This window comes from Dromiciops gliroides, chromosome 5, assembly GCF_019393635.1.
Source record: "Dromiciops gliroides isolate mDroGli1 chromosome 5, mDroGli1.pri, whole genome shotgun sequence".
Taxonomy (NCBI): Eukaryota; Metazoa; Chordata; class Mammalia; order Microbiotheria; family Microbiotheriidae; genus Dromiciops; species Dromiciops gliroides.
This window is the reverse complement of record NC_057865.1, coordinates 33,573,125-33,597,254: the sequence shown is the minus strand read 5'-3', so window position 1 is coordinate 33,597,254 and position 24,130 is coordinate 33,573,125. Positions and strand designations below refer to the sequence as shown.

The 24,130-nt window shown below is 42.2% G+C and overlaps 1 protein-coding gene across 1 annotated transcript in view; it reads left to right on the top strand.

Annotated features, from left to right (window-relative positions):
- Window positions 1-24,130, top strand: part of KAT2B (lysine acetyltransferase 2B) — a 120,641-nt gene that overhangs the window by 61,652 nt on the left and 34,859 nt on the right. Inside the window, exons 6-7 of the mRNA XM_043967490.1 lie at window positions 7,660-7,851; window positions 17,444-17,550. Coding sequence (XP_043823425.1) covers window positions 7,660-7,851; window positions 17,444-17,550 — 299 coding nt within the window. The remainder of the gene's footprint in view (window positions 1-7,659; window positions 7,852-17,443; window positions 17,551-24,130) is intronic.

The following is a 24,130-nucleotide window of genomic DNA, read 5'->3' as shown; positions in this document are numbered from 1 at the left end:
TCTTTGAAGGTTGTGGTTTTTTAAAAAAATGCCATCCCATCCCCCCCCCCCACCCCAAATCCTCTTCTGGCCAATCTCATGATGGGGGTATCTATACCTTGCTAAGTTGGTTCTTAAGAAGGAGACTTGGGTCATCATGGTGCTTATCCTCACAGCCCTTCCAGCTTGACGTGGGCCCTCCACAGGCATTGCCTCTGAGAAGGGAGGCTCACCTCTGTGCTATGTTGAGTCCTTGGAAGAGGCCTGTGGTTAAATGCCATTCAACTAAATGTGATCATTGGCAATCTTCTTCATGACATTTGACCTCAGGAGCCATTGGCTGAGCTTGGAAGATCTCATATTGGAGCTGGAAGAAGTCCTTTTGTGATTGTTGTTATTATTATTACAATTTCCAAAGAGGGAATAGTAACAATAGCTGCTGTTTTAGGGTCCTTTGGGGGACATCATTTTGATTGATCCTTACAGCCCATCCCTAGGATGCATGTCAGGCCTAGGCCTAGGCCTTCCCTGAATCCTTCCCAACATACCATGCTGAAGCAAGTTTGATGCATATCATTTAAATAATACTTCTATTCAGCAACATTCTTCTTCCACAACAAATAGTAGAGGAAAAATGTTGTAGTTTAAGACAAACTAAAATGAGGTACCTTAAATGAAAGTACCTTAAAAGAAAATGAAATTTCTTAAGCAAAACTTCTCTCAGCCTTTGGCAAACGTATGAAATAGGAGTAGCAGAGCTCGTTCAACTTGAAAGTTCATAGCTATTTAAAGGATAAATTCGTAAACAAAACCAAACTCTCTCTCATCACCATTTGTGCCTGAGTTTCTTTTCAGACATTAACAAAGAATGGCTTCAAAATTAGCATTGCTGTCATTGGTAGTAATAAATATGGGGATAAGAAAGTCGGTCAGATCCAGATATTGTTTACAGCCTCAAAAGGGCAAGGCGCGCTTGGCAGCACGGCTTTGGGTGGCCATGCTAGTATTAGCATCTCCTCATGGGACACAAATAGCAAAGCAGCGCCAGCAAGAAAAGGGAGATTTAAATGGGAAGTCCCTGGAGGCCTGGGCATTTGCAAAAGTTCAGTGAGTGGCTTTAGACAGCAAAGGAAAGAAAACCCAAACTCTCACTGATCAGCTGCTCAAGGTTGCATGGAAGTTAGCTGCTAGGAAGGGATTTCTGAGCCAGAATGTGAAAATGGAAGGCTAAGAAAGTCATGTATCAGAGTTTCAAAATCATCTCATTAGAAAATACTGCATATGTATAGTATGGCAGTAGATCAGGATTTTCTAGCCGTCACTATGCCCCTCCCTGCTGCACCCCCAAGCTAGCAGGAAAATAAACCAGACCCAATAGAGCAGATTGCAAACAAAGAATTCCTGCTGAATGAAATTCAAGTGAAGCTGGCCAGATGTGTTCTTAAATCAGTTGGATATAATAAGGAATGCTGATCTGTAGCTATCAAAGTGCCTCGGAGTCTGAAGGGACCTCACTGGCCATCCAGCTCCACCCATGTCACAACCCATACTGTGCCCAAGTGTTCCCCCAGCCTTTACATGTGACCTCCAGAGAGAGGGGTTGAGTGCACCACCTCCTAAAGCAGCCCACCCCGCTGTGGGGGCCATTGTGATTATTAGATAAATATTATCTTCATATTGACTCATAATTTGCCTCCTAGCAGTTTTCATCCATTTCTTCTAGCTCTTTTGAAAAAAACTTTTCTTTATTATTTTTTTCTAGCTCTTCTCTCTCTCTCTCTCTCTCTCTCTCTCTCTCTCTCTCTCTCTCTCTCTCTCTCTCTCTCTCTCTCTCTCTCTGGCAGGGCAATGAAGGTTAAGTGACTTGCCCAGGGTCACACACAGCTAGTAAGTGTCAAGTGTCGGAGGCTGCATTTGAATTTGGGTCCTCCTGAATCCAGGACCGGTGGTTTATCCACTGTGCCACCTAGTTGCCCCCTCTAATTCTTTTTTTCTATGGGAGAGGTTCTTACCCTTTTTCTGGATCATGGGCTACAATGGCAGGCTGACCCCTGTGGCTCACCTCCGCCTACAGATCCCTTCTGAGAATAATGGGTTTAAATGCATGAAATTTTAAAAAATGAAGCATTACAAGGAAACCAATTATATCGAAATACCATTATCAAAATGCTAAAAAAAGGAAAGAAATCTAGTTCATGGGCCCCAGGTTAAAAAATCATCCCCTCCTGGAGGGCCATGCACAAATCCTTCTATGTGAATGTCCCTTCAAATACTGTAACACCACCATGGTATGTCTCCTCAGTTCTTATTTCCCACCTTCTCTAGAAGTATGCTACGGTGATTGACAATCCAGGGCTAGAAGGCCCGACGTAGAGCAGCTCCCTCATTTCACAGATGAGGAAAAACGAGGTCAGGGAAGTTCAGTGATTTGCTCAAACTCCTAGAAGTGGTGACTGCCAGGGTTGGGCCTTTGATCCTAGAGCCAGGACTTTTACAAGGCTTTTCTTCTCTAGGCCAAACATCCTGACTTCCCATAATGCTAACATCGTGCATGCTAGGGGCTCAGGCCATTGTGGTGGCCTTCCTGTTGGTGCTCTCCAATGAGCCCATGTCCTTCCTTGCTAACATGCAGTGCTGAAAAGAGAGCTAACGTTTCGTGGAAGTTGTGATCTGAGCAGGGGACAGCAGAGCAAGGCTACTAGCTCCTTATTCGTAGTTTCCCTATTTAGCAGTAGTAACCACACCATGATGCAGGTCACAGAGATACATTCATGTCCTCAACCCTGAGTACCTTTTTGTGATACACACAATAATCTCATCAAAAGTCCATTGAAGAAAATATTAAATTAAATTTAATTTAAAATTTAAAATTTTTCAGTGGAAAATCTATAATTTCTTTTCTTTTCTTTCCATCTCTGTCACCCCCAAGAAAAAAAAAAAAAGAAAACCCTTGTAACAAATATGCATTGTTGAGCAAAACAAATTGTGACACCAGCCATATCCAAAAAGTAGATTGTATCCTGCCCATTGCCTTTTTGTCAGGAGGTGGGTAGCATGCTTTATCTTTGCTCTTCTGGAACTGTGATTGGTCATTGTGTTGATCAGAGTTCTCTTGGCTTTCAAACCCATATCGTTAGCATTAGTTTTCCTCCAGTGATGTGGAATTTCTTTGTCATGATTAAAATGTTGAAGAAATTGAAGTTGAGGATCATCCAAAAGGCAGTGGAGAGGTCATGGTCCACAGTGGGCAAGAACAGGCTGCATGCTGTACCCAAGGAATTACAGAACCAGTGTAAAGGAAGTCTTCAAGTGAAAAGCCCATATAGTCACATTATCTGGGGAGAGCTGATAGGCAGCCAGCCAGAACGACCCATTGATATCCTTGTGATGTCACAAGACTGTTAGGCCCCCAGCACATTGGGTCAGCCTCCTGTGGCAAATTTAAGGGACATGGACAAGAATTGCATAGGATAGGCAGGGATGGGTCGGCTGTTCTCTGGAAGAGGAGGAAAACCTCTTTGGGGGTTAAAACCTCGAAGTGATGAAATCAAGTCCCCTGCAGTTCTGCAATTTCTTATCTGAACATGTTCAGCATAGAAATGATGTAGCAGAAACCACGAAGAAAACAAAGGATTTTCAATTGATTCATTAGCATAGCAGTGAACAAGGGCAAAGAGGGAAATATTGGCTATGTAAGGAAACCTCTTATATTTTGCTGCTTGGATATAAAAATGATATATGGATATGGGAAGAAAGCCTCTAAGGGGAGGAAAAAAATGAGCAGTGAACATCTTAAATTCAGAAATTACTCAGACAGCTAGGTAGCATGGTGGATTGAGGTCTGACTCTACTTAGCGTAGGGAAGACTTTTTCAAATTTTGGCTCAAGCCCATGTAACACTGGGCAAGTCACTTAACCTCTCTCTGTGCTTCAGTTTCCTCATCTGAAAAATGAGGGCTTTGGATTGGAAGACTTCTAAAGCCCCAAGCAGCTCTATGATCCTATGTCCTGTTGCTTCTGTTTTCTGTCTCTGTCCTTTAAAAAACTGAATTTGGGGGCGGCTAGTTGGCACAGTGGATAAAGCACCGGCCCTGGGGTCAGGAGTACCTGAGTTCAAATCCGGCCTCAGACACTTGACTCTTAACTAGCTGTGTGACCCTGGGCAAGTCACTTAACCCCTATTGCCCCGCCAAAAAAAAAAAAAGTTTATAGACTTTAGGGGGCAGCTAGGTGGCACAGTGGATAAAGCACCAGCCCTGGATTCAGGAGTACCTGAGTTCAAATTTGGCCTCAGACATTTGACACTTACTAGCTGTGTGACCCTGGGCAAGTCACTTAAGCCCCATTGCCCCGGGGGAAAAAAATTGAATTTGATCAATGAGTTTTGTGTAGATTCATATCACATTCTTTATGTCACACCTTTTATTCATCAGGGGCATTTTTGTCAGTGTCAGGATTGTTCGAGGGAGTACCACAAGATGAACTAGGAATTCATGTAGTTGTACAGAACAGGGAACAAATCAGGTGTTTTGGGATGAGAAAGCCCCATTTCCCGATTTGAGTTGTGGCTAATTTCTGATAAGAAATTCCTGATAAATTCATGGCAGCCTGTGGACACCTTCCTTTGGATGCTGTCAGCTCTGAATTAGCTACTAACACTGAGCAAATCATCTAACCTCCTGTTAAATGGAACCCTAATTTCACCGAGATTTCCTTGTCTGTAAAACAAGAGAGTTGAGATGGATGCTCTCTGTGAATGCTCTTTGCTTTAAGAATCTTTAAGGTCCCTTCAAGATGTACCATTCTGTATTCAGTCAAGATGTAAGAAGAATAATTTGACTTAAAAATGGCCATGCTGTGCCCAGACAGCCCAGAGAAGCACAGACCATGCATGGCATTTTAGATTTATTCATAGATAGGTAAGCAAATGAAAAAGAATGACAACTAAATGTAATCTATGTTCCAGGCTTGAAATGAGATGAGATATTATCTGACTTCCTTTTAATAGAGTCTGAAACAAAAGTGCCTCCTCTTAGGTGACAGCCAAGCCCATAAGGCAAGACTTTCCACTGGCTTATTTCTGTAATTGAAATCGTATATAAATCACCTCGCTTCCTTTTCTTCCTCTCGCTCCAAGCATTGACCATTTGCATCAGTTACAAGAAGTCGGTGACTCAGTCCCTTGCCCTTATCTACTAGAAATATAGCAGATTTGTAAAATCAGATTTATTTGAGAAGTAAAATCCCAATCAGCTTAGTGTCTCTAAAAGGATTCCCTGGTGAAATGTGTGGAATGTGAGACATTTAGAAATTGGACATTAACCACCTAGCACTCTCCTTCCTCCCTAAACCCTTCCAGGCATACTTCGTGACCTACTAAATCTCCTTATGATTTTTAATGGTAATATTGAAGAACATGAGTCTTCCTTCAGGAGAGAGACAGACATATAGAGCCTCCTTTATAAATGGGAGCCTCTCCTTAGGCCCAAATTTTGGTTAAGCTTTCAATTTCCAGACAACTCAACAATTATTCTTTTCTGATCAAGAGTCCCTGACTAGGTACATAAAATTGGTCATTTAACTTCAGAGTTACTGCCCTGTTCTTTGAATGCTTATCATTTCTCATGCAGTTGGTTTTTTGGTAGTTGGGTATCATTTCCTTCTGCAAAATAATAAATGATTTTTATATAACACATGTTATCTTATTGAGTCTCATAGCACCCTATGAGGTGTGGGTTCTACAGGTGTTGCCGGATCCATTTTGCAAATGAAAAAACAGGAGCTTAGTGAGGTTAGGTGACTTGTCCAAGGTCACGCAACTCTTAAATGTCAGAGGTGAGGCTTGATTCCTATTCTTCTTGGCAGTACACCCAGCATTCCATCCACAGCATTATACAGTCTTTCCAGTAGTCAGTCAGTCTATGTTCCTTTATTAAGCACCTACTCTGTGCTAAGTGTTAGGTATCCAAAGGAAGGGCAAGAAGCAATCCCTGCTCTCAGTCACAGTCCAGGGAGCAAGACAGTGCAGACAACTCTGTACAGACAAGATCTATACAGGATAAGTTGGAGCTAAGCCGAGAGGGAAGACACTGACATCCCAATATCCAGTGAAGCTGAGTTCAGTGACAATACATTTCTTTCTGTAGCACATGACAAATGCAGTTTGTTTCAACTTTTATCATCATCACTGTTACCTGCTGATCTCTCTGCAACACAAAACTTTTCCATGCCCTGTTTTGACAATGTAACCCTGAAGTTAGTAAAGGAATTTCAGGGAAGGAATTTTAAGTGTTGGAGAAGAGAAGATTGGAAGGGGAATTTGAGCCTGCTGCATTTCAGAAGTGAAGGCTGGAATTTAGACAGGTGAGGGCTTCCTTTTAATTAGAAGGAAAAACAATCATGGGAGGGGGGAATGCAGAGAAGGAAGCAGCACCCAGACTGGGGAGAGAAGCTGGGCAAGATAAAGGATGAGTAAATGGCCACAAAGAGAGAATGATAATGATAACAGTAATCATTAGAGCCACTAGGTGTCAGAGACTGGACTTGAACCCAGAACCCAGGTATTTAGGCCCCTAAATACAGCAGTTCTCATCTTCCCATACTGCTTGGAGACAAGATGGTATGACAGAATTTATTGGCTCATAAATACCATCAGCTGTCTATAGCCCAGACAGTCATCATTAGGAGACACTCATCCTGGTGCAGTGGAAAGAGCTCTGGGTTTGGCATCCTAGCAACTGGGTTCAAATCTTGCTTCTACAAATTCTGTGAGCTTGGTAAGTCAGTTGACTTTTGGAACTTTGGTTTCCTCATCAATAAAATGAAGCTGTTGGATTAGGTGGTGTTTAAGGTCCCTCCCTTCTCTAAATCTTCAAGGTTTAAATTTATAGGAAATGTCTGGGTTGTATAAGGAAAAGGTAAAACATAGAATAACCTGGGAAACCAAAGACTAGTGAAAATAAAGATTTCATTTTTTTTTCCTATCCAATTTCTCATCCCTGAAATCCAAGGGGACCTTGGATCCTAGGTTCAGAATACCTTGATCCATACTATAATTATTTGTTATTGTTCTTTAGTTGATTAGTCACATCTGACTCTGTGACACCCTTTGGGGTCTCTTGGCAGAGATATTGGAGGGGGTTTGCCACTTCCTTCTCCAGCTCATTTTACAGATGAGAAACCAAGGCAAACAGGGTTAAGTGACTTGCCCAGGGTCACACAGCTGGTAGGTGTCTGAGACTAGATTTAAACTCAGGTCTTCTTGACTCCAGGGCCAGCCTTCTCTCCTAGTTCTTATAATCATATAGCAGGTCATAACTAATGGTGATCACTAATTGATCATCAATGGCTAATTGTAGCTTTGCTATTTTGACTGGTGTTTGTAATTCTTTTTTTTTTTTTTTTGGTGAGGCAATTGGGGTTAAGTGACTTGCCTAGGGTCACACAGCTAGTAATCGTTAAGTATCTGAGGTCGGATTTGAACTCAGGTCCTCCCGAATTCAGAGCCGGTGCTCTATCCACTGCCCCATGTTTGTAATTCTTAAGGTTATTACAAATACAATAGGAGGTTTTTTCCCCATTGTCTGTGTGTGTGTGGGGGGGCAACTCTAATTGACCGTGTCAAAGGACTGCAGGGTTAATCAGGCAATAGCTCATTGATTTTTTTTCCTGTTGCTTCAGGTGGCTGTGTTACTGTCACGTGCCCCAGTTCTGTGACAGTCTCCCTCGCTATGAGACCACCCAAGTGTTCGGGAGGACGCTACTCCGCTCTGTCTTCACAGTGATGAGGCGGCAGCTCCTGGAACAAGCCCGGCAAGAGAAAGACAAGCTGCCCCTGGAGAAGCGAACCCTCATCCTTACCCATTTCCCAAAGTAAGAGGAGAAGCCTTTTGAGGATTGGAGGTGGCTCGCTAAAAGGTCTAATGGGCAGAGGCCAAGGGAAGCCAAACTTGGGAAGGGCTGCTCTCTTGGCCATACGTTTCTTTGTTCTTCTCCCACTTTCCCACTGCTGGGGAAGTGTTGCCCTTTTGCTTCCCTTGGGTTGCATACTTCTGTCCCTTTGTGTCTCATTCTGTTAAAGCCCCATCACAGTGGGTGTAAGTTTGTGGCATTTCTTCATGTGAGGAAGATGGAAGAGAAAGGAAAATCAGGCTGTTGGGGCTTCGTGAAAGAAGACTGGATTTCAGAGTAATAGTGAAATGTGTATATGAACTGATGCCAAACCTAAGATTATCTATGACTGTAATAATGTAAAGAGAGGAATGCCAAAATGAAGCCTTCCATCACCCCTTACCTTCCTTCACTCTCTGGGGATATTACATATTCCTGCTTATATACATGTTGTCTTGTAGATTAAATGGCATCTCCTTGTGGGTAGGGACTATTTTTTTACGTTTCTTTGCATGATGCCTTGCACATAGTAAGAGCTTAATAAATGCTTGGTAATTGGTTGATTTGATTGAAGCCAAAAGCAATGTGGTTGTAAAGACCAGCCTTGGTCCTGGAGAAGATTCTGAGAAAAGACACTTTCTCTCCCCCCCCCTTTTTTTAAAAGGGAAGGGGTGGGGAACTATAGGTGAGAAGCACTGTATACATTATTGGAAGTGGTGGTTGGTTTTACTTTATCCACATTTCTTTTTGGCAAAGGATGGCTCTATGGGTGGTAGTGATGGGTGGAAGTGGTGAATACCCAGAAATGGCTCTGATACAGAGGCATCAATAAGACTCAGGAAATAGGACTAGGACAAGAATGAGAACTGGACTACTACCAGTTGGTTAACTTGGTAACTCAATTTACTCTTGGGCTCAGTGAGTTTCTCATCTCTCAAATGTGGGTCTTGGACTAATTCATATCTATCTAGGGTCCCTTCTAGCTGGAAAACTATGATGCTTTTGAATGTCCCAGTCATTTTTCTGAAGTGATAGAACAGACTTAGGTGGTCCAAAGAATAAACAAAATGCCATTGGTTGTGGTCTTCCACTACCTGACCAGCTTTCTGAGTCAGTGTCACCTCTAGTCTTTTTTTTTTTTTTTTTTTTTTGGCAAGGCAATGAAGGTTGAGTAACTTGCCCAAGGTCACACAGCTAATCAGTGTCAAGTGTCTGAGGCTGAATTTGAACTGGGGTCCTCCTGAATCCAGGGCTGGTACTTCATCTACTGTGCCACCTAGCAGCCCCTCACCCCTAGTATTTTAATCAGAAGTCCTCCTTCTAGAAACCGGAATCATTCATTCAGCAGCATTTCTTGTGTGCGTCCTCTATGCCAAGTACTGTGCTAAGTGCTAAAGATGCAAACAAAAAACCAGAACCGTCACTTCCCTCCAGTAGCTTCCATTCTACCTGGGAAGAAGGAACATGTATGTACATATAGAGGTACATGCATGACAGATACACAGGAACCAGCAGGTGATCCTCGAGGGGAAGGAGAAGGCACTGGCAGTGGGAAGAGGAGGGGAGCAGCCCTCAGAAGCAGCATTTGAGCTGAATCTACAGGAAGCCAGGAGCTGGCGGTGGGAGCGAGATCATTCCAGGCATAAGAAAGGGGGGCAGCATCAGCGCAGCTTCGTAGGGATGACATCCCCTTTCTGAATGATCTCTTGTGCCCTGGAGCTCAGGATCCTGAACACTTGGTTCTTTAGAAATGGGCATATTCTAATTCTGCCCCTTGTTTTGCTCCTCAGGCATAGCTTAAAAATGTTTTGCAATTGGAAGAAATGTGGCAGGAGGCAAAAGCAAAAGAATTAGAGGGTGCTTCTTTTCGCCACTGAAGCTTGAAGATGAGGTCTTCAGCAGTAGGAGGAATGAAACCACTTGGGATTACAGAGACTTGGTGACTAAGAGGATGTTGGTGACTTCTTTTGAGGAGTAAGAAGCCACGACCGTCTCATGTTTGAGACACAAGTCCACTTAGAGTTGTTTGTCTACACTGCAGTGGGGGAGGTGGGGCTGGGGCAGTCACTTCTCAGTTGTCATTCAAAGACTGCCTTCCAGTAGTTAAACCCACAGGAAAGTATTTCAGAAACGAAACCTCTATTATAATGTGTCCATTTCCGGATAGTTTAACATGCCCTATGTTTTGGTATCAAGAGAAACAACACCACTGTATTTAGCTGGATGATAGAAATGACTGAAAATTCCCTTGATGTTGATTTGAAAGAGAGATCTGAATGTCCTCAAGCCTCCAGGTCACATTAGTGCTGTCTTGTCCTGGGCCACTCCAAGAAAACTCAAGGTGCGGGACATTTACAATGCTTTAGATCCTTCCTTCCTTCCTTCCTTCCTTCCTTCCTTCCTTCCTTCCTTCCTTCCTTCCTTCCTTCCTTCCTTCCTTCCTTCCTTCCTTCCTTCCTTCCTTCCTTCCTTCTTTCCTTCCTTCTTTCTTTCTTTGCGTCTTCCTCTTTGCTTCTTCCTCTTTCCTTCTTTCCTTCTTCCTCTTTCCTTCTTTCCTTCTTTCCTTCCTTCTTTCCTTCTTTCCTTCCTTCTTTCCTTCTTTCCTTCCTTCTTTCCTTCTTTCTTTGCGTCTTCCTCTTTGCTTCTTCCTCTTTCCTTCTTTCCTTCTTCCTCTTTCCTTTTTTCTTTCTTCCTCTTTCCTTCTTTCTTTTCTTACAATTGGGGTTAAGTGACTTGCCCAGGGTCACACAGCTAGTAAGTGTTTGTCTGAGGCTGGATTTGAACTCGGGTCCTCCTGAATCCAGGGCCAGTGCTCTATCTACTGTGCCACCTAGCTGCCCCTAGACTATTAATTTTTTTTTTTTTTGCGGGGCAATGGGGGTTAAGTGACTTGCCCAGGGTCACACAGCTAGTAAGTGTTTGTCTGAGGCTGGATTTGAACTCGGGTCCTCCTGAATCCAGGGCCAGTGCTCTATCTACTGTGCCACCTAGCTGCCCCTAGACTATTAAATTTTTTTTTTTTTTTTTTTGCGGGGCAATGGGGGTTAAGTGACTTGCCCAGGGTCACACAGCTAGTAAGTGTCAAGTGTCCGAGGCCGGATTTTGAACTCAGGTCCTCCTGAATCCAGGGCCGGTGCTTTATCCACTGCGCCACCTAGCTGCCCCCTAGACTATTAATTTTTAAACCTGGGAATGTGAATTTTTAGTGATAGGGTGGGCCAGATGGAGAAAATGGAGACCGGCTCTGGGAACAGCTCGGCAGTCTGGACCTTACCCCTTCTCATCTCTGTCCTCGGGATAATTAGTAGATTGCCCTACATATACTCAAGTTATTAGAGGTCTGGGTTTAGAGGTAGGAAGACCATGGTTCAAATAGCAGGTTGACCCTGGGCTCAAGGTGGTTGGACAGTATGGCCTCTTAAGGTCCCTTGAAATTCTCAGGGATCTTGTGACCTTGTGGAGCTCAGATTTCATTTTTCCCTGGATCTTGGTTAGTGTCTTCCCCCTCCACTTAGAACATATCACTTTGGCTACCTGCTAAGAACTTGGATTTCTCTAAGCATGTTAGAAGAGTTTGCCAAGTGCTTTCCTCACAGCCCCTCAGTGAAGGATCACAGGCCCGTAGCTTTCAAACTGGAAGGTTCTTGGAGGCCATGAAGTCTACCCCACTCACTTTTCAGAGGAGTTATCTAAGGTCCAGAGTGGTGAAAGGACTTGACCAGAGTCATGTAGCTAGTAACTAGCCACCATGGGATTTTGATTCAAATCCCCTTCTTTATTCAGTAAACCATACTACCTCAAGTTATATTTGATCTTTATGAGAGATAAGAAAATCACTGATCCTCAAAATGTGTTATTGAGGGCACATATTTCTCCCCATTTTAGAGATGAGCAAACTGAAGCTTGCTTGAGGTCCCACAATCAGACTCCAGGTTCATGCTCTTTCCAAGAAACCATACTCTCTGTTCCTGTTCTCCCTTCCTCTTCACATTTTCTTGCACAGGAAGGTACCCCACCCCTTAATCCCTATATTGCTACAGCTGGGGGCAGAGAGCTATGGTTGAGAAAAAGGGACCAAAGCTGGCAGGAACACAGCCAAGGAGACCCGGAGGGTAAAGAGAGAAAAATGAGTCCAGCAGTGGGAGAGTATGAAAAGGTGCTTTTATAGATGGGTGTGGGGAGGATTTTTTTTTAAAAGTAAGCTTTGCTTTTGTATACCACCATCAGTTCTCCATCTCTCTCCCTTCTACTGTTACTGAATCTCCTCTGTAATCAAGAAAAGTGGTTAAGCAAAATTGACCAACTAAAAAAACCTTTCTGAAAGATTGCACACCCCGTTTCCCTCCCATAAGTTCCCAACTCTCTCCTGAAAAAATGAACATGAAAGGGCTGGACTGGAGGAACTCTCTGGCCCCTTCCAGTTCTAAATCTGTGAATCTATGTGTGTTTCCTTGTCCTCTGGGCTCAAGATTGGTGATTGCAGTGTTTTCAGTAACATTGTACTCATGTCTCTTCTCATTCTGCTTACTTTGCTCTGTGTCTGTTTGCACAAATCTTCTTGGGTTTCTTTGAATCTTTGAAATTTGTCATCTCTTATGGCACGAGAATATTCCTTTCTCTTTGGTAATCAAATCAGTTAGACATTGATTAAGCCACCACTGTGTGCTGCTGGCTGCTGTGGTAGATGGTGGAGATGCAAAGATGAGAATGAAGTAGTGCCTACCCTCAAAAAGCTTATATTCTCTTCATAGACCAAAATTCACACATTTATTCTCCAATTCTTCTGAGTAGCTTTTCACAGCATTTTGTAATTTCAGTCAGAGTGATGGACCCTGTACCAAGCAGCACAACTGCCTGTCTTGGTGATATTGAGAGAGTCGAATTGCCGTGCACAGTAACACTTCTTCCCTGAAAACACATTTGGCCTCTTTCAGATATTGGCTGATTACAGTGTTCGGTTGCTCCAGCACATGGAGCCAGCAGCCTTGGCCTGGGGAGCTGAAAAGCTAAGCCTTTTTGTTTCTGCCTCTGTTACTAATAGCAGGGTCGCACTACCACCCACTTCTTTTTTTAAATCCCTTTTCAATGAATATGACAACATTGGAGGTTGTTGGGGGAATTGATGTCGACTGACCTGGCAACCAAATCCTATTTACTGATGGTTGTAGCCTGGATACATGCTCAGAATGCATTAAAAGAGGAGCTAGACTTCCACTGGGTAATGAAGTCATCGTTATTCTTGGCTCTTCTTTAATCGTGTGTAATTTCTTTTCTTCCTGGGCTTTGGTTTTTTAATTAAAATTTCTTTTGTGGACTTAGCAATCATCAAAAAACACCAATCTCTTCCCTTCCTTCTCTCCCTCCCTCTCAATAAAGGTTAAATTACTTGTCCAGGGTCACACAGCTAGTAAGTGTCTGAGGGTGGATTTGAACTCAGATCCTCCTGATTCCAGGGCTGGTGAAAACCCCATATTTAAAAAAGAAAGAAAGAAAGAAACTGAACTTCTGTGACAGTTTATTTCTAGAGAGCACAACAGATGTGTGTGTATGTATGTATATGTGTACATAGAAATGTTATTTATTTTGAAAGAACAGTACACACATATATACACATGTATATGTAAACTATGTGTCTATATTTGCATATAGACACATACATGTGTATATAACAAGGCTAGTCTCTTTGAGTCCTTTTTCTGCATTTTTCCCTTTGTTTTTAACAAATGTTTTCATGATACTCTTGGTTCTCACTGTTGCCTTCGGTCCCCTCACCCCTGAAGTAAGCCCTCTCTTTGTGCACATCTGTCTAGTCTAATAAGTATAAATGTGTATAATCCAAGAAATGATCACATTGGCTCTTTGAGAATGTGTGTCCGATTCTGCATCTCAGTTCCATTACCCCTGGCTAGAGGCAGGAGCTATATATCGTCAGTATCTAGAAGTCTATTAATTTATCTTCCTCTCCCTCCCCCCATTTCCCTTTGACTTTTCTTTTCAAAAGTTTTTTTTTAAAAGACACAGTTTTTTAAAAGCATCACTTATTTTTATGGTTTTTTTGTTTTGTTTTGTTTTGTTTTGGTGGGGCAATGAGGGTTAAGTGATTTGTCCAGGGTCACACAGCTAGTGTCAAGTGTCTGAGGCCGGATTTGAACTCCGGACCTCCTGAATCCATGGCCAATGTTCTATGTACTGCACCACCTAGCTGCCCCTGCATCACTGATTTTTAAAAAACTTAATTGTTTTTCACTTAACAGGAATCTATTTTTTATTCCTCAAAACTTCTCCCCCCTTGGGGAAAAAAGGAAAGAAATCCAAAACCCTTGTAATAAATTTGCCTAGTTAGGCAAAACAGATTCCCTCATTGGACATTCAAGAAATAGTTCTTTTTAAAAAAGATCATACTTCCTTCTTCCATGAGAAAGTCCTTATATCATGAATTTCCTTTTTTTTTTGCAGGGCAATTGGGGTTAAGTGACTTGCCCAGGGTCAAACAGCTAGTAAGTGTTAAGTGTCTAAGGCCGGATTTGAACTCAGGTCCTCCTGACTCCAGGGCCGGTGCTCTATCCACTGTGCCACCTAGCTGCCCCCAAATAGATTTTTAAAGGTATTGGAAAAGAGGAAGAAACATACATGGACACATAACAAAAATACGGACTTTGGATTTTCCTTTGTCTTCCCGGTAAGCAATTATGGCTTATGGTGGGAAGAAGAGGGACCTCCACTCAGAATGCATATGTTGCTGGAGGAGATTCAGGATGCTACTTTAAGAATCTCTTCCATCTTGCAGCCTCTCCTGCCGCTTGCCCCAGAAACTGCTGTCAGTATTAACATCATGGAAAGGAATACAGCATGTTTGTTGTTATTCAGTCATTTGTCATGTCCAGCTCTTTATGACCCCTTTAGGAGTTTTCTTGGCAGAGATACTGGAGTAGTTTGCCACTCTAGCCCCGTTTATAGATGAGGAAACTGAGGCAGTGATTTGCCCAGGTTCCCACAACTAGTAAGAGTCTGAGGTAGGATTTGAACTCAGGAAGATGAGTCTCCCTGACTCTAGGCCTTGTGCCCCCTAGCTGCCCTAATGCAACATGAGTTTGTGTTAACTCAGTAGAATTAAGTTGATTTCCACTATAGGTGAGTTAAATTTGGGTGTGTGTCACTTCCATGGATCCGTCAGTCTCCTGCTTTCTATCTATTGAGTACTCCAGAAGAGTCTATTAACTGTCAGTCTACCTGTTTCCATTTTCCAATTTGAGCTCAGAAGTAGAATTTGTCATCGTTACTAATAAGGCAGATTGGCGTATTTTTTTTTAAAACAACAATAATATTGTGGTTAAAAAAAAGTTGTGTAGTTAGCATCAGAATCTGCCACTTAGTAGCCCCAAATCTGCCACTTAGTAGCTGTTGTGATCTTGGACTAATCACTTAATTTCTCTCAGCCTCAGTTTCATCACCTGTAAAATGGTATAATAGTGCTTGGACTCTCTGTCTTGCAAGGATCAAATGAGATGATATAGCTAAGGCACTTTGTTAACAAACAAATTTAGTCTAGAAACAAAGGTGTGAACACTTAACATGACAATTTTTATTTATTGATGGGGAAGGTTTCTTGGGGGAACTGGAGACTTGTGTGGGCCAATGACTTTTTTTTTTTTTTGGTTAAACATCAATGACACTTTATACAAATCAACCTGACAGACTTTAAACTACAGATCGTAGAGGAACATGAGTACCACAGATTAAGATTTTGAATGCAAATACAGCCCAAAATGTCACCAAATAAAAGTTGTGTGTGTAACACACTTCGATAAAATTGACAAAAGGCAGTAAAATTATGCTGGCCAATGTCCATGGTTCTTATCGTGGTCTGTGAATCATTAGGGATTTGGGAAGGGCCTCTTGTTATACCATAGATTGGTAAGTAGCCCTGCTTGACAGTCTTCACGTGACAGTTTATGCAACATCTGGCAGCTGTAATTCCCTAGAGTTGAGATGAATTTTTGGGTAGTTTTTATTATCTTTTGTTTTCACATTGCCTAAATTTACCCCTAGATTACTTCCCCATCCCCCTTTCCAAAGATTCATTCCTTATAACAATTTTTAAAAAAGAATAAGAAGGGGGTAGCTAGGTGGTGCAGTGGATAGAGCACCAGCCCTGGAGTCAGGAGGACCCGAGTTCAAATCTAGCCTCACACACTTAACACTTACTAGCTGTGTGACTCTGGGCAAGTCACTTAACCCCAATTGCCTCCACCCCCCCCCCCAAAAAAAAAGATAAGAAGGGAAAAATAAATAAGAAAAATTGGTCAACACATGGAAAAGTCTTTGACTATATATGTTGTTTCTCTTCTGTGGATAGAGTTTGGGGCTGGGTTGTCTTATTTTTTTCTTCAGGGCCAAGCTTATTCATGATGTTCATTTTTTTTGTTTTCTGGTTGTTGTTTTCATTTACATTGTTGAAATCATTGTATATATTGTTTTCTTGTCTCTACCAACTTTACTCAGTTCATGTAATTCTTTATGTGGTTCTCTTAGAATTCATCATGTTCATCATTTCTTACAGGTCAGTAATATTTCATTAAATTGTGCGCCATAGTTTATTTAGCCATTATCCAGCCAATAGGTATCTACTTTGTTTGTAATTCTTTGCTGCCAATATTTGCTGCTATAAAGGTGGTGTTGTATATGGAACCTTTCTTTCTTTCTTTCTTTCTTTCTTTCTTTCTTTCTTTCTTTCTTTCTTTCTTTCTTTCTTTCTTTCTCTTCTTTCTTTCTCTTCTTTCTTTCTCTTCTTTCTTTCTTTTCTTTCTCTCTTTCTGTGGGGCAGTGAGGGTTAAGTGACTTGCCCAGGGTCATGGAACCTTTCTTTTTGTTAGTTACGTCTTTGGTGGGGTGTATGCCTAGTAATGGAATCTCTGGGTCAAAGGGTATGGGCATTTTATTTACTTTAATTGCATAATTCCAAATTGCTTTTAGAACAGTTGTATCCATTTACAACTCCATTATCAATTTCTATAATTATATTTCAACATCTGTTTTCCTGGACCAAGATTCATCATTACACATAATCAGAGTTGGAATGCCTTTCAGCATCACTTGATTTTTTTTTTTTTGGGGGGTGAAGCAATTGGGGTTAAGTGACTTGCCCAGGGTCACACAGCTGGTGCGTGTTAAGTGTCTGAGGTCGGATTTGAACTCAGGTCCTCCTGACTCCAAGGTCGGTGCTTTATCCACTGTGCCACCTAGCTGCCCCTCGATTTTTATTACCATTGTAGTTGTATATATTCTCCTCTTGGTCCTGTTTGCTTGATCTTGCATCAGTTCATACAAACTTTTCAATGTTCCTCGGAATTCTTCATATTCTTCATTCCTTATGGAGCATTACTATCCACCACATGCACATACCATAATTTGTTCTTTCCCCAATCAGTAGGACACTCACTTTGTTTCTAGGTTTCTGTTACCACAAAGATTACTGCTACTCTTAAAGGTATCCTGAAAGGTTGGTTTGATTAATCTTTGAAGAAATTAATCCTTAATGTTACTTGTTATCCCTTTTGTGTGTGTATGTGTATAGGTTTCTCTCCATGTTAGAAGAGGAAGTCTATAGCCAGAGCTCCCCTATCTGGGATCCAGACTTTCTGGCTGCCTCTTCTCGCGCTGGTCAGCTAGGAATCCAAACAGGTAATGTGCACAGAGGGTGAACCACCAGAAAGAGAAAGGGGCTATGTCACTTGTCACCATTACTTGTGTATTGTTTTGTGTCATTCATTGGGAAAATTGAAGCCCAGTTGTGGGTGTTTTGTTTTGTTTTTTGTGGGGCAGTGAGAGTTAAGTGACTTGCCCAGGGTCACACAGCTAGTAAGTGTCAAGTGTCTGAGGTCGGATTTGAACTCAGGTCCTCCTGAATCCAGGGCTGGTGCTTTATCTACTGCGCCACCTAGCGGTCCCCTATATTTTGTATCTTTCTAGCATGCTTGGTGTTGACCCAACCCTGTACATATATGCATATCATAATGGCCCTGTAGAGTTTTATTATATTTATATCCTGTAGGGTGGGTTTTAATATTGTCTCACTTTTTCAGATGAGAAAGCTGAGACTCTGGAGGGAGCAGGGGTCAGGCAACTTGGCCAAATTCACACAAGTGAGACACAGTCTGAGGCATGATTCAAACCTGGGTCTTCTGACTCCCAGTCCAGCACTCTCCTCACTCCAGCACACTGTGCCTCACACAAAAGCAAAAGAGGAAGCGGGACAGAGTCGGTTTGGTTTATTTTTTTAAAGAGCTAAGTTAGAAATGGAATGCTGAGCTGAACTTACAAAAATATGTGGAGAAGCCCACATTGTTCCCCACGGACTTCAGGAATTGCACTTCTCAGTACCCCAGCTGCTGCAGCATTCTGATTTCAATAACAAACCTCTTCCCCTCCTATGTAGCACCTTCTCACTGTGTGTTCAGAAAAGAAAAGCCTATGTGGTATAAGGGAAGGAACACTGGGCCAGAAGTTCTGATGTGGGGAGGGCTTAGCCTCCCCTCTGCCATTAGCTTGATGCTTGTCCCTTAATTCATTAAACCCCCCACAACTTCAATTTCCTTTTCTGTAAATGAGGAGCTTGGCCTGGAGCATCACCAAGGTCTCTTTCCAGCTCTCATGTTCAGAGGTAGAAATACCTTTGTCTTGATTCTGACCCTGTAATTACTAGGTGAGTGCATGGTGTTACATAAGATCTCTCCAAAATTTAAGGTTAGGTCTTGGTTATACTTTTGTAGCTGGTAGCATAAACCCAGCTCAGTCTCTACACTGGCTCTGAGCTCTGCTCAGATCAGAATCTGGGCAGCCACTGACGGTCACATGTTCTATACCCTCCCCCATCCCAGCCTCTTGATTGAACTCATCTGAGGAGATTGGAACCATTGATACCCTATTGTGAGTTATAGGATCTTAGAATTGCAAGCTTAGAGCTGGCAGGTCCTCTCCTGGTCAGCTAGGCTAAGTGGAAATGGGGGCGGGGAGGGAACGACATTATAGAGTCTCCTCCTCTTGGACTGGATTAAAAAAACAAAAACCTGAACTATACAGAAGTTAAACCCACAATACTCTTTGCTGCTGACTCAAGATTCTTGAAAGAAGTGTTTGTCCCCAGTGCCAAATCAATAAAGTCATATTTGTTTGGGAACAGACCCAACTTTGACGCTTTGGGAAAATCACCTTTTGTGCATCTTGGGGCCTTTAAAAACAATTCAACAAAGGGTCCCCACAGAATTGACCCAAAGTGCCTCATCTGGCATGGTTGTCCTACCCCAAGAAGTAAATAGGAAATGATGGGGAAGGGCATGAGGAGGATTCTTGTTCCACCGGACCAAGGAGTAAAATCCAAGATTGCCAAAGCATCTAAGTTAACCTCACATTCCTTTCAGTGCAATTTTTGTGACTGTGTTAGTTCATTTTGGATGTTTTTTCTCTCCTTCCTTCCTTCCTTCCTTCCTTCCTTCCTTCCTTCCTTCCTTCCTTCCTTCCTTCCTTCCTTCCTTCCTTCCTTCCTTCCTTCCTTCCTTCCTTCCTTCCTTCCTTCCTTCCTTCCTTCCTTCCTTCCTTCCTCCCTCCTTCCTTCTCCTTCCTCTTCTTCTTTCTTCTTCTTTCTTCTTCTTCTTTTTGGGTGAGGCAATTGGGGTTAAGTGACTTGCCCTGGGTCTCATAGCAAGTAAGTGTCAAGTGTCTGAGGCTGGATTTGAACTCGGGTCCTCCTGAATTCAGGGCTGGTGCTTTATCCACTGTATCACCTAGCTGCCCCTGGATGTTCTTTAGGAGAGCATTTATTAAGCACCTACCATATGCCAGGCACTGTGCTAAGTACTGTCCTGATCCTTGGCAAGCATGTGGGGCTGAGGTTAGAGGGTCTAGGTTGGAGTCCTGGATCTGTGACCTACTACTTCCTATGTGTGATCTTGGGCAAGTCAAGGACAACCTTTCTGAGCCCAATTTCCCACATCTACCAAATGAAAAGGGGTTGGAACTTGGTGGTGATGGGGGAGGGGGTAACCTCTAGCTCTAAATCTCTGACTGTATGTCCCAGTTCAACATAGTTTTTTTTTTGTTTTGTTTTTTATTTTTGTTTTTGTTTTTTGCTGAGGCAATTGGGGTTAAGTGACTTGCCCAGGGTCACACAGCTAGTAAGTATGTAAAGTGTCTGAGGCCAGATTTGAACTCAGGTCCTCCTGAATCCAGGGCCAGTGCTCTATCCACTGTGCCACCTAGCTGCCACTCAACATAGTTTTTGATCAACTGAGGTTGGGAGATATATGTAACAATATAATCTTCCCAACTCGGCACTCCTGGTCCAAAGCATTTTCTGACTTTGATCTTTCTTTTAGTGGCATCATCATTAAAGTTGTTAAAAGTAACTGAGGGGGGGCAGCTAGATGGCTCAGTGGTTAAGCACCGGCCCTGGATTCAGGAGTACCTGAGTTCAAATCCGGCCTCAGACACTTGACACTTACTAGCTGTGTGACCCTGGGCAAGTCACTTTACCTCCGTTGCCTGCAAAAAAAAAATTATATATATAAAAAAAAAAGTAACTGAGGACACAGTGTAAAGATTTGCAGTCAGGAAGACCTGAGTTAAAAATCCTACCTTAGATACTTAATTAGCTCTGTGACCCTTTGCAAGTCACTTAACCTCTCACATACTGTTTCCTCATCTGTTAAATGAGAAGAATAATAATAGTGTAACGTAAAATTTTTTTGTTTGCTTTGAATAGAATTTTATTTTCCAAAATATATATAAAAACAAATTTTAACATCAATCTTTTAAAACTTTGTGTTCCAACTTCTCTTCCTCCCTCCATTCCCACCCTCCACCCACAAGAACTCAAGCAATTCAAAGTAAGTTATACATAAGTAGTCATGGAAAAATTCCCATATTAACAAGTTGTGAGAGAAAACAGTCAAAAAACCCCCAAAACTTTAGATTAAGGAACTGTCAAAGAGGAAAAGAAAAAAATTTTTTTTAAATGTGTTTCCATCTGTTTTCAGATACTATCAGTTCTTTCTCTGCAGATGGGCTGCAATCTTCATAAGGCCTTCAGGGTTATATTGGATCATTGCCTTGCTGAAAATAACTACATGCTTCCCAGCAGATCATCCCCAACTATTGCGGTTATTTTGTATACAGTACATTTCATTCTGCTTCAGTTCATGTAGGTCTTTCCAGGTTTTTCTCACAGTATCCTGTTCATCATAACCTGTATATAGTACCTTAAGTTTGACAGAGAATTATCTTCATAAAAGCCCAGCAAAGTAGGTATCATACGTTTTGCCATTATAATCAATCATCATAACTATTTCCCTCCATCCCACTCCCTTCCCATGACATTTACTCTATCTTCTTTTTACCTATTACTCCTCAAAAGTGTTTTACTTCTGGGGCAGCTAGGTGACGCAGTGGATAGAGCACTGGCCCTAGATTCATGAGGACCTGAGTTCAAATCCGGCCTCAGACACTTAATACTTACTAGCTGTGTGACCCTGGGCAAGTCACTTAACCCCAATTGCCTCAGCAAAAAAAAACCGAAACAAAAGTGTTTTACTTCTGACTATCCTCTCCCCTGCTCTGCACTCCCATTTTCACCCTTCCTTCCTTATCCTCCTCCCCTCCTACTTTCCTGTGGGGTTAAATAGATTACTCCTCCCAATTGGGTATAGATGCTATTCCCTCCATGAGCCCACTCCTATGAGATCAAGGTCCCTGAGCTAATTCTGTGTTCTAAATTTTTCTTCCTCCCTCCCTCCTCAACCCTCCCTATGAGACCAAGCAATTCAGTATGTCGACGTGTAAAATTTAATGTGGTTGCCTTATTTCTGTCCCAAGTTTGGGGAAAATTAGCTGGGGTTTCTAATATATTTGTTACTTATAAATTAGAAGCTTTAGCACCAGTTTGGGGGCATTAAGCATTTATTAAAGCATACCAAGAATTAGTAAAGAGAGAACACGTGGCGTTCAGAAAATTCAGAAACCCTCTGTACATGCACAAGGCGCTGCCACCACCTCCAAGTCTCAGGCCAAAAAGAGGAAGTTCCTGTGCCTATGGGTCAGAAGAGTCCCTACAAACTGCTCCAAGCTGGTAGCATTCAAGTCCATTGATTGATATGACTTAAAGGTGGTCTTAAGTTAGTTAACTTCTTTTAGTTAAGAATGTCAATCTACATTTCCTTTGAAATTCTCCCGACTCTGGGCTGGTCCTGCAAAACCAGCCAAAAATCTGTGTGTGTGTGTGTGTGTGTGTGTGTGTGTGTGTGTGTGTGTGTGTGTGAGTCCCCCAAGCCCTATTATTTTCTCACAATAGTACCAATCTCACAGAGTTGTTGTGAAGATTCAATATGTAAAGAACTTTGAAAACCTTAAGGTGCTATATAAATACTAGTTATCAGTACCGTTATTATTATCATCTTTCCACGGATCTAGGCTCGAAGACTAGGGGCATAGCACAATCAATGAATCTTAAAGGAATTGGAAATATGCATTGGATTTGGAACTGGGTGGGGACCCCATCATTGACAGATGAGGAAACTCAGCTTAGAGTAAGGACACTTTTTTTTTTTTTTTAGTGAGGCAATTGGGGTTAAGTGACTTGCCCAGGGTCACAGCCAGTAAGTGTTAAATGTCTGAGGCTGGATTTGAACTCAGGTCCTCCTGACTCCAGGGCTGGTGCTCTATCCACTGTGCCACCTAGCTGCCCCAGGACACTTTTTGAGAAGCCCAGGTAAGGGTGACGTGATGTGCTTCATGTAGGACATGCTGGGGCTGGTGTTGGATTCCTTAATCCACTGTCTTTTCCACAGCCCTGCACTTCTAACATTAATCACCAGAACATCTTGTTATACCCTTTTACTTCATTGCATTCTGAGTCATCTTTGATTCTTCATGTTATAGTTTTATATATAATAAGGCTACTATTTATACTATACATGTACATGCTCATATCATACTATACATATGTATATCCTAATTATATAGCTATATACTAGTATTGTGATAGGATATAAATATGTGTGTATATATATATCTATATATCTATATATATATGATTTATATTAAGCTTGGACTTCATATTATAAATTTTAAAACCTTCAACAAACATGAATGAAGTCCACTTTTCAGATTTGGTAGGTCCTAGCAAGCTGAAAAGGTTCAAGGGCAGACTAATAATAATAATAATAATAGTAATAATAATAATAACAACAATAGTAATAATAAAAACAACAATAATAATAATAACCACTAGCATTTATTTAGCACTTCAAGTTTTTGCAAAGTGCTTTACAATTGTTATCTCCTTTGATTCCCCCAAGAACCCTAGGAAGTAGGTACTATGATTATCCTCATTTTACAGAGGAAACTGAGGCAGGCAAAGGTGAAGTGATATGCCCAAGGTTACCCAGCTAGGAAATCTGAGGCAGGATTGGAACTCAAAGCTTCCTGACTCTGGGCCTAGGCCTCTTGGGTAGACATGCATATTGGTTGTCTACATGCCAGTCTAGCTTCCAGTTGTCACTGGAAGTTGGTGGTTTGATTGGATGATGTATTTTTGGGAGGTCTCATCACCTGCCCAGGAACTTCTGTCCCAGCTCAGAAAGCTTGTGATCTGTATCCAGGGAGAGTTCCCAGGATCCTTTGTAGGTCTGGAGCTTCGAGGGGACTCCAAGGCCCATCTGGTTCAACCTCTTTCCTTTTCCAGAGGATAAAATCAAGGTCCTGAGGACACACTGGAGAAGGCCCAGGTTGTCATCCATGGGCACTCATTGATCTGAATATTTGACCGGCTGGGAACCTCCCAGCCCCTTGATGAGCCCGGGCAGTAGTTCCTTTGTTCAGAAGTACCAGTTTAAGTGGCTCTTCAGGTGCCCGTGTTCTTATGGTGGATTAGTAGGCCTCTCTCTGTGGTTTGGGTTCATTTCATTTCATCCTGTGGCTTTCCCCATCAACTTGGATAATTGCCTGCTGCCTCAACTAGTGACTTGCTAGACTTGTTGGAGGAAAAATTCTACAGTGACTTCTCTGAGCTGTCTTTCTAAGTAGGAGTGTTTTCTACTCTCTCTACACGAGCTCAAGTATCAAGTGATTTAGCCGGCAGTGTGACACTGGGCAAGTCTCTTAACCTTCCCGAGAGTCAGTTTTCTCATTTTTAAAATGGGCATCATGATACCATAGGAGCTTCCTCACAGGATGGCTGTGAGGCCCAAATAGAGAAAGGTGTGTAAAGGAC